Below are 10,276 nucleotides of genomic sequence, written 5' to 3' on the forward strand. Positions count from 1 at the left end.
TTTCCCCACATGATTGCCACGTGTCATTCTCTTAGTGGGTGGTGTCGCTTCGCTGACCCCACTTCTGGGCCCTATAAATTAGTACATTCTCTTTCTTGCCCTTCACCTTTCTCATAAACTTCCTTCCGCTATCTCGTCCAAGAATCTCGTCTAGCATTTCGTCCTAGTTCTCAGGTACTTCCTCTTCCTTTTAGGTTTTCGTCTTCACCTTTACTTTAGTCATGTCTTCGTCCATTAGTACAGAGAGAGAAATAGATGAGTATTAGGACGTTTCGTCTGGAAGCTATGAGAGTGGTGAGAGTAGTACTAGCTTAAGTAGCAATTCCTCAGACGAGCAGTATTCGTCTGGGGTACCTGGCATTTCCTTAGAAGAATTTCAGGAAATGCAACGTAGGATGGCTTCTAGGACTGGGGCTAGCTCGTCCAGAGTGCCACCCAGCCCTCCTCAGGACGAGGAGGAGGAAAACATTATATATAGCTGTACACCTGAGGTAGCATCCACTTTGGACGCTCCTAAGTTAAAAACATTAATAGATAGATAACAAATTCCTACCGAGTTTAAACCTCGTCTGCCTAGGGAAGGAGAATGGTGCTGTTCACCTTCTTCTGGTTTGGGGGTTTACTCGTCTTATCTCTTAGCTGGTCTAAGGTTTCCCCTCAATTCCTTTTGTAAAGGTCTCTTCCATAGGTTAGGTATTGGTCCCAATCAACTTAATCCCAATGGTTGGAGGACGATAGTCGCCATGCAAGTGTTATGGCGTGAGGCACTGGAAGGGGATCGTCCTATAACCGTGGACGAGTTCCTCTATTGTTATAAGCCTTCAGAAATTAAACAGTCAGCTGGTTTTTACCAGTTCTCGTCCAGAGGCTCTCCTTGTAGCTTAATAAAGGGCCGTAGCTCGTCTAATAGGCTCTGGAAACAAGAATTTTTTATCATTTCTGGTAACTGGGCTGGGGACCCAACAGATGTTAGTAATGCCCCCTTCCTTCCTTTTACCAGCCCCATAGGTCGCCTTCGTCCTGAGGGTATGTTTTCTTTTCATGTGATTCATTTTGTTATATTCTCTATCTTTCATTCATCTAACCATTTTTCTTTTATTGGTGCAGCTGTTACTTGTCCACGTTTAAACAAAACTTTCTTAGAACGAATTGATCGTGTACGTGCCTTCCCTAGAAGGACCTTCCACGATTTAGTGACTCTTAGCAGTTTAGCCACGTGGGGTCTTGGTCCAGAACCAACTGCTGAGAATTTAAGCCACGAAGAAACTACGCGTAAGAGTAAGTATCGTCCAGCTTCTTTCATTTCCATATTTATTATTAACATTGCTTATTTTTTATTAACTGACTTCCTTCATTGTAGGAATATTTACAATGAGAGAGAACAGAGAAAAAACAGTAACTAGTGGCGACGAGGATGCTCCACCACCTCCAGTCGTCCAGAAGGCTACCGTCCAGCCTGGGAAGAGGAAGTCCAAGAAGATTTCAAGTTCTGTGGACCTGGACGACCTTCCTAGTCGTCGAGGTCCTAAAAAATCAAAAACCACTCAGACTCCTCTTCCCAAGGTCCCCAAATTCACTCCTCCCCCCACGGTGAATTTGGACGAGTCTCCTACCAATGTGGAGCCCGTCCAAACAGTTCATCCTGTTCAGACTGACCCTGCACCTTCAACCAAGACTTCTAGGAAGCCTCATCCGGCAGAGCAATCAGATCGTCCTTCCAACTTAGTTCTGGACGAGGGGTATGCGTGGAGGACGTTCAAAGGGATCGTCACTGACAATGAGGTTAACGAATGTTACAACATGTCAATGAAAGAATTTGAACGTTCTGGCATCCACGACCTCTTTAAGGTAGACTTTAACTCGTCCTTGCTCTCTTTTCTTTTCTTTTATATATATATATATATATATATATATCTGGCTAACTCTTATTCGTCCATGCACAAGCTATGTCAAAGTTTTATACAGCGACGTGCCAGGCCAAGGAACTAGCTGAGGAGGCCAAGACGGCAAATGAGAAGGCTAAAGAGTTAGGCAATGAAGTCTTGCTGAAAAAGGGGGAGGTGATCAGGCTGACGGAGGAAATCAACCGCTTGCTAGGAACTGAGACGAGATTAAAAGACGAGGTTGAGGAACTTAAGGCAGATGCTGTTGAAAAAGATACTCGCATCGCCTACTTGGAGGGACAAGTCTCAGAGTTTAACTCGTCCTTGGAGAAGGCGCGTGAAGAAGCCATATCAGCTTTCAAGAAGTCTAGCGAATACAAGAATCGTCTAGACAGCCATTACGCTGCTGGGTATGAGGACTTCCGTGCTGATGCCAAGGACGCATTTCCTGACTTGAACTTTGATGCCTTCAAGATTCCTCAAGCCACAGAAAGTTCCTTGCTTGTGACGGGTTCTGAGGACGTGAATGTGGAGGACGATGCCACTAACGAGGTGAACCAGGACGATCTGAAGAACCCAGCAAATTGAATTCATCCAGAGTTTTTATGTTCTTTGTTTAAAGTGCCCTAGTGTTTTGGGCTTTTACTTTTACCTTTTCTCTTTTTTTTTTAAAAAAAAAAATCTATTCAAGTACAATTTCTTCGTCCAAGTTTATGGACGAGTTTTATGAATAGGCACTCATTACTCTTAAGGGTTTTTGGACGGTGGTCATCCACCCTATGAATCTTATATGAATGTATGAATGCTTTGTCCTTTTCATTGTTCCTTGTGCTTGAATATTCCTTAAGTTTTGTGAACAAAATTTCATTTATATCGTCCATACCATTTTTGGCTGTTGTGGGATTTTCCTTGTATGTTTCATCTCGTCTTGAACATGTGGACAAATTCCTTCCTGTATAACATTATGAAATGTTTATTAAGTATTGTTCATCTATGAACGATGTCCTTTTTCCAGACTTAATCGTTACTCGAATTTAGGACGATTATTCATTCGTCCTTAATAAAATTTTCCCAACAAATTCTCTTCCATGGGCTGGATTGTTAAGTTGGCTAGACTCGTCTATGGGCCCATGGTGTTTTCACACGCACATGGTTTGTCCATAGTGTAGACGATTGCTCTTCAGGTTTGCCTCGTCTTGAGCTTAGACGGACATACCTCGTTTATTTTTCTTGCTTTATCCTTCTCTAAAGGAAAGCTTTTAGACGATAAATCCTTGCGTCCAAGGATTTTACTCGTCTTTGGCCTTTCGCCTTCCGTGGACCATTTTGAGTCATAGAAAATGGGGGATTCCCATACAATCATACACATACTTAAAACACATCATTTTCAGAAATCCATACTATATAATCATTCGTCCACAACCATGGCACATGCTTGAGAGCTTGTGCTTTTAGGGAATTAAAAATACATAATACATAATACAACATAACTTCTTCCATGAGCAGCATAAAATACTTATCCACTTAAAACACTAGTAATAAGCACACTGGAAAATAGTATTTAAACACATTACTTAAAACGTCCAAGGACCTCGTCCACCTCATGCCTCGTCCATGACTACCTTTCATTGATAGTACCTCCTTAGGTGTTCAATGTTCTACGGGTGCTCTAACTTTCGTCCATCCAGGGCTTCCAGATAGTAGGATCCTGGTCTCTTGGAGTTGATAACTCTGTAAGGTCCTTCCCAGTTTGGTCCCAATTTTTCGTGGGCCGGATTTTTGGTGGCCAAAGAAACCTTCTTCAGGACGAGATCCCCAATGTTGAAGCGCCTAGGTTTCACCATGGCGTCATGCTGTCTCGTCATGAGATTTTTGTACCTTGCTACTCTTTGCTCCACGTCCATCCTTACCTCATCTATGAGGTTGAGATTAAGACGAATCTGTTCATTATTCTCTTCATCTTGATACTTCATCACCCTATGGCTGGCCATATACACTTCTGCGGGCATGATTGCTTCGCTCCCATGCGCTAACTTGAAAGGAGTCTCTCCTGTGGGAGTCCTCACTGTTGTTCTATAAGCCCACAAAACGCCTGGTAATTCGTCAGGCCATACTCCCTTTGCCCCCTCAAGCCGAGTCTTGATAATTTTTAACAAGGATCGGTTTGCTACTTCTGCTTGCCCGTTGGCCTGTAGGTGGGAGGGTGAGGAGTAGTGATTTTTGATCCCGAGTTGTTCACAAAATTCTCTGAAGGGTGTATTATCAAACTGTCGTCCGTTGTCAGACACTAACACCCTTGGTACTCCAAATCTGCATACAATGCTCTTCCAAACAAAGTTTTTGACATTTTGCTGCGTGATTTTCACTAAGGGTTCAACTTCCACCCATTTAGTGAAATAATCTATCCCCACTACCAAAAACTTCATCTGTCTGGTTCCAATTGGGAAGGGACCCAAAATATGCAAACCCCATTGTGCAAAAGGCCAAGGGGCCATCATTGGGGTAAGGTATTCAGATGGTTGCCTAAGAATATTGCTGAATCGTTGGCATTGATCACACACCTTAACATACGCCTTAGCGTCAGCTTGGATGGTTGGCCAATAATACCCTGCACGAATGACCTTGTGAATGAGTGATCTGGCCCCCGAGTGGTTACCACACGCTCCTTCATGAACTTCTCTTAGTAGATAATTAGCCTCGTCTGGGGCCAAACACCTTAGGTATGGTTGTGAAAAACCTCTTTTGTAGAGAACCTCGTCCATGAGGATGTACCTGGCCGATCTAACCCTGAGCTTCCGAGCCTCGTCCTTCCCTTCTGGAAGCCTTCCGTCCCTCAGGTATGATACTATTGGGGTCATCCAATTCTCCTCACCTTCTATTTGTAGCATTTCTGGGAGATCTATGCTGGGCATGTATCGTATTTCATCAAACTTGTCCATCGCTTCATTGGCAGAGGCTTCCTTTGCTAGAATGTCCGCTTCCATGTTCTCTTCCCTTGGGATTTGTACAAAGTTAGCTTCCCTGAATTTCTTTGCAAGGCGTAATACTTTCTTCAAATATTTTTTCATTCTATCTTCCTTGGCTTCACACGTCCCATTTACTTGGCCTATGACCAGCTCCCATGACGAGTACTGAGTCCGCTTCTACAGATTTGGCTAACTCCAACCCTTTAAGAAGGGCTTCATATTCTACTTCATTGTTAGTAGTTTGGTATTGCAAGCGAACCTTGCACTTTAGCTTGTCTCCTTCTGGCGACTGCAAAACAACTCATATGCCTCCTATATGCTGTGTAGATGATCCATCATCGTGGATGACCCATCTTTCACTATCTTCTTTCGCATCCAAGTCCTCATAACTTGGAGTGAATTCTGCAATGAAATCTGCCAAGGCTTAAGCTTTTATTGCATTCCTCGGTCGGTACCGAACATCAAACTCACTAAGCTCAACTGCCCACTGAATTAATCGTCCTGCAGCTTCAAGTTTGTTCATTGCCTTCTTGAGTGGATGATCAGTCATGACATTGATGACATGACCTTGAAAGTAGTGCCTCAACTTCCTTGAGGCTGTTATTAGCGCGAAGGCTAATTTTTCTATCAATGGGTACCTTCCTTCTGCTCCTCTTAGTGCCTGGCTAGTATAATACACAGGCTTCTGTACCTTTTCTTCCTCTCTGATCAACGCTGAACTTACAGCATGTAGGGATACTGCTAAATACAAGTATAGTTCTTCTCCTAGCACGGATGGACTTAGCAACGGGGTTGTGGTAAGATATTGCTTTAGGTCCTGGAAGGCCCTTTGGCAATCATCCGTCCATTCAAATGCCTTCCTGAGGATTTTGAAAAAGGGTAAACACTTGTCGGTGGCTTTTGAGACAAACCTGTTCAGAGCTACAACTCGTCCAGTTAAGGATTGGACTTCCTTGATGTTCTTCGGTGGCTCCATATTTAATATGGCTTGGATCTTGTCTGGGTTTGCCTCAATTCCTCTCTCTGAAACCATAAATCCTAGAAACTTTCCCGACGATACTCCGAATGCACATTTACTTGGGTTCAACTTCATCTTGTATCGCCTAAGCGTTTCAAAGGTTTCCCGAAGGTCGTCCAAGTGGCTACCTTCGTCTAAGCTCTTCACAAGCATATCATCCACGTACACTTCCACATTCCGTCCTATCTGTGGATGAAACATATGATTCACCAACCTTTGATAAGTTGCCCCTGCGTTCTTCAGACCGAAGGGCATCACCTTGTAACAAAACAAACCCTGACTGGTAATGAAAGATGTCTTTTCCTGATCTGCATCGTCCATCTTTATCTGATTATATCCTGAGAAGACGTCCATAAAGCTCAACAGTTGATGGCCAGCTGTAGAATTAACCAATTGATCAATACGGGGTAAAGGATAACTATCCTTAGGGCAAGCCTTGTTTAAGTCAGTAAAGTCGACACACATCCTCCACTTGCCGTTCGCCTTCTTTACCATTACTACATTTGCCAACCAATCTCGGTAGTAGACTTCCCGGATAAACTATGCTGCAGTTAGCTTCTGAACCTCTTCCTTGATAGCCTTCTCTCGTTCAGGGGCAAACACCCTCTTCTTTTGATGAATAGGCTTCGATGAGGGGGATACGTTCAGCCGATGAGTGATTACACTTGGATCAATACCAGGCATATCGTCATGACTCCATGCAAAAACATCAGCATTCTTCTTTAGGAACTGGACGAGGTCTTCTTTCGCCCTCTTCTTCATACTTGTCCCAATTCTAGTAAACTTCTCACTATCATTTTCTTTCAATAAAACATCTTCCAATAGCTCAGTCGGTTCTGCAACAATTTTTCTTTCTTCTATAATCATAGCTTACATTTGCTCATCCACAGCCAACATGGCTAGGTAACATTCTCTGGCTGCCAACTGATCTCCTTGTGCTTGCCCCACCCCGCACTCCGTAGGGAATTTAACTGATAGATGATAGGTAGATGTTACCGCCTTCCAACTATTCAAAGTTAGTCTTCTAATGATGGCTTTATAAGAGGAGGAACAATCCACCACAAGGAAATTTACTTCTTTGGTTATTTGCTGCGGGTATGATCCTACTACTACAGGTAAGGTAATGGTGCCTACGGGCTGCACTTTCATTCCTCCAAATCCTATCAGCGGCGAACATGCAGGACAAAGCTGATCTTGTCCAATCCTCATTTGCTGGAAGGCGGGATAATACAATATATCTGCAGAGCTTCCATTATCCACCAACACCCTCCTGGTTTTGTAATCTGCTATGAGCAGAGTAATGACGATTGCATCGTCGTGCGGATGATGGATCCTTTCAGCTTCTTCGTCCGTAAAAGTGATGGTTGGTTCGTCTGTTTCCTTCGTCCTTAGGGGTCGTCCAGAGAGTTGGATGTTCTGCACTGCTTTGAGGTACGTCTTCTTCGCCTTGGAGGGTTGCCCCGTCGACGTCCCACCAATGATAACTCTTATTTCTCCGAGTGGGGGCCATGATGATTCTTCCATCGTCGCTTTCAATTTTTCATCTTTATGATTCTTCCAACGAAATGCCTCAATTTTCCTTGTCTGATGAGATTCTCAATCTGTTGTTTTAAGTCATAACACTCATCCGTGTCATGCCCATGATCTCTATGGAAGCGACAATATTTATTCTTATTGCGCTTGTTAGGATCTCCTTTCATCTTTTCTGGCCACTTTAAGGAAGGATCATCCTTGATTTGCATGAGCACTTGATCGAGTGGGGCATTTAAGGGTGTGTAATTCTGATTCCGTGCTGGTGGGCCTGCCTTCCTATTATCCTTGTCTCGATCCTTCTTGTCTTCTGTTCGTCCCTTCTTTGGACGAGGCCCTTGATCAGGATGACGCGGGGGGTTGGCTTCCATTCTCTCTACTCTCTTCCTCTTCTTAACTATGATATCGTCTTTTGCATTCATAAAGTTTTGGGCTGAATGGACGAGTTCAGCCATGGATTGGGGCTCTTTTTCATATAACTTGTGAATAAATAAGTCAGAGTTAACCCCATTGTGGAAGGCTGCCAATAGGAGCTTGTCGTCCACCTCGTCTACTGTCAAGGCTTCCCTGTTAAAGCGCGTGATGAAGGAACGCAAGCTCTCATTTTCTCCTTGCTCTATGGTCAGCAAAATGGACGAGGAACGTTTGTGTCTTTGTCCCCCAATGAAATTATTGACGAATAACTTGCTCAACTCCTCGAAAGAACTTACAGAATTCGGTGGTATTTTACTGAACCATACACGTGCTGGTCCCTTAAGGGTGGTAGGGAAGGCTCTGCACATGATCTCGTCCGGAACTCCTTGGAGATGCATTGTTGTCTTGAAAGTAGCTATATGATCGAAGGGATCACGTGCTCCATCGTATGAGTCCAGGGAAGGCATTTTAAACTTAGGCGGCAAGGGATGCCCATTGATGGAAGCAGTAAAAGGGGAGTCTGTTCGGTGGACCAAATCCTCTACAGGATTTGCCCTTCTCATGTTCTCCTTCATCTCATCCATAACCTTCCTCATCTGATCCATTTCCTTCTCCAGATATGGCACCCTTCGCGAAGTGGTGCCTCTTGATTGGATCTCGGGCTCAGCATTTTCTCCATCTCCTCGACTCTGGGATTGTCTCTCAGCTTGTCCTTCTCATCGCTGCCTTTCTATTTCCCTAGTCAACTCTTAGTTTTGGCGGGTTAATTCCGCCATCGCGGCCGCCATGGACTGTATGTGTTGGATGGAAGGCGACTGCGTGGCAGGCGCTGATTGGTGATTTCGATGGGGATGGCTAGAAGCATCCCTACTCCCTTGATGGCCTGGGCTAGTAGCCCTCGATCTGGTCCGAACCATTCGACTTTTGTCCCAGAAAAAGCGAAATGCAAATCGTTTCACGAAAGTTTATTCCCACAGACGGCGCCAACTGATGATGTATGGGATCAGTTAGTTGAACACTTCGGCTTCGGTGGACTACAGCGCTAGCGAAGGCCTACAAAGAGAGAAAGCAGTCAAGGGAGTAGGGAATTATCAAAAATAATAAGTAAGTTAGTTATTAATATAAAAAATAAAATGGGAATTATCATTTCTGTTATACTTATCTCACTTACCCTATACCAGCTTTAGATGAACTTTTTGGATTCAAGTTTTAGTTTTTTATTTTTTTTATTAGAGAGTTTCAAACTAACTAGAACCCACGGGTTCAAGTTTTAGTTCATTGATTTATTTTATATATATATATATATATCTCTGTGTGTGTGTGTGTGTGTTTTTCATAATAAATTAATTTATATCCGATTCAATCCAGTAGGAGACCATAACCACGATTATCAGCCACTAGCCTTTGAGCACACGCTCTCGCGCGTGCTCAGAGACTCTTCTAATTTTTGAGTAAAATTTAATAATTTGTATCAATTATAATTTGGGATTACTACATTTTCTCATAAAAAATACTTAAGGGTGTGATGAGTATAACTTGAATCAATGCACTTTTTCGATGCATTACTAAAATTAATATGTACCTTTCACCCATGCAAACTTAATATAAATCATTACCTTTTTTTTTTTTTTTTTTTTTTGATAAGTTGCCAATTTTTACTTTGCATAGTTGTGTTGGACAAATTTCAATATTTCATTGATAAAATCTTGTATTCCATACAAATTCATTAATCAAAGTGTTGCAAAATCCTATCATATCTCTCGACTTAGCTATGGAAAGAATCTCCTCATATATAACATTGATATTTTTCTTTAAAAAAAAATCACTCAAAATATTAATTTAACAAAACAATTAATAAGGAACATATTATGTAGAAATTGTTCTTAAGTAGAATATAAATATTAGACATTGATAGATAGATACAGACATAAGTAGGGTCTTTGTTTTACATAGTTAATTTTTAATACATAAATTATAATCACTTCAAATCTTCCTTGAAGTCATGCAGTCAACCAATTTGACTTTTATGCAATCCAACAAAATTGTGAATAAGTAAACCTAAAAGAAGAGAAAAAAAATTACTTCTGTTTTGAACACAAAGAAACTGTTAAGAACAAAGAAATGTGTGTTTGTTTTAATTTTAATTTTTTTTTTATCTATACTATTATTTAAAGGGTTTTCCCTGTTTGAATTCCTCATTTTTTTTTATTCAAAAATATCCCTACACCCTATGTTTCAGTAGAGACAAAACTAAAGGACAATCCGGTACAAATACAACTCTAACTCCCACTAAAACATTGCCTAAAAAATAGGGTCACTCTCCTTTTTTTTTTTGAAAATTTTCCTATTAATTTCCAAATTGTTTTATCCACTTATAAATTAAATCTTCAAAATAAAAATTATATATAAAAAATAAAAATTTGCTACAAAATACTAAATAGGACCACTAAAATAAAATTAAAGAA

The 10,276-nt window shown here is 41.7% G+C and overlaps 1 protein-coding gene across 1 annotated transcript; it reads right to left on the reverse strand.

Moving 5' to 3' along the window:
- Positions 1-7,399: 7,399 nt before the first annotated feature.
- LOC136064999 (uncharacterized) lies at positions 7,400-8,416 on the reverse strand. Its single transcript, XM_065767580.1, has one exon. It carries the CDS (start codon positions 8,414-8,416, stop codon positions 7,400-7,402), a length of 1,017 nt encoding a protein of 338 aa, XP_065623652.1.
- Positions 8,417-10,276: the final 1,860 nt, after the last annotated feature.

This window comes from Quercus suber, unplaced genomic scaffold (genome assembly GCF_002906115.3).
Source record: "Quercus suber isolate HL8 unplaced genomic scaffold, Cork oak 2.0 scaffold_825, whole genome shotgun sequence".
Classification (NCBI taxonomy): Eukaryota; Viridiplantae; Streptophyta; class Magnoliopsida; order Fagales; family Fagaceae; genus Quercus; species Quercus suber.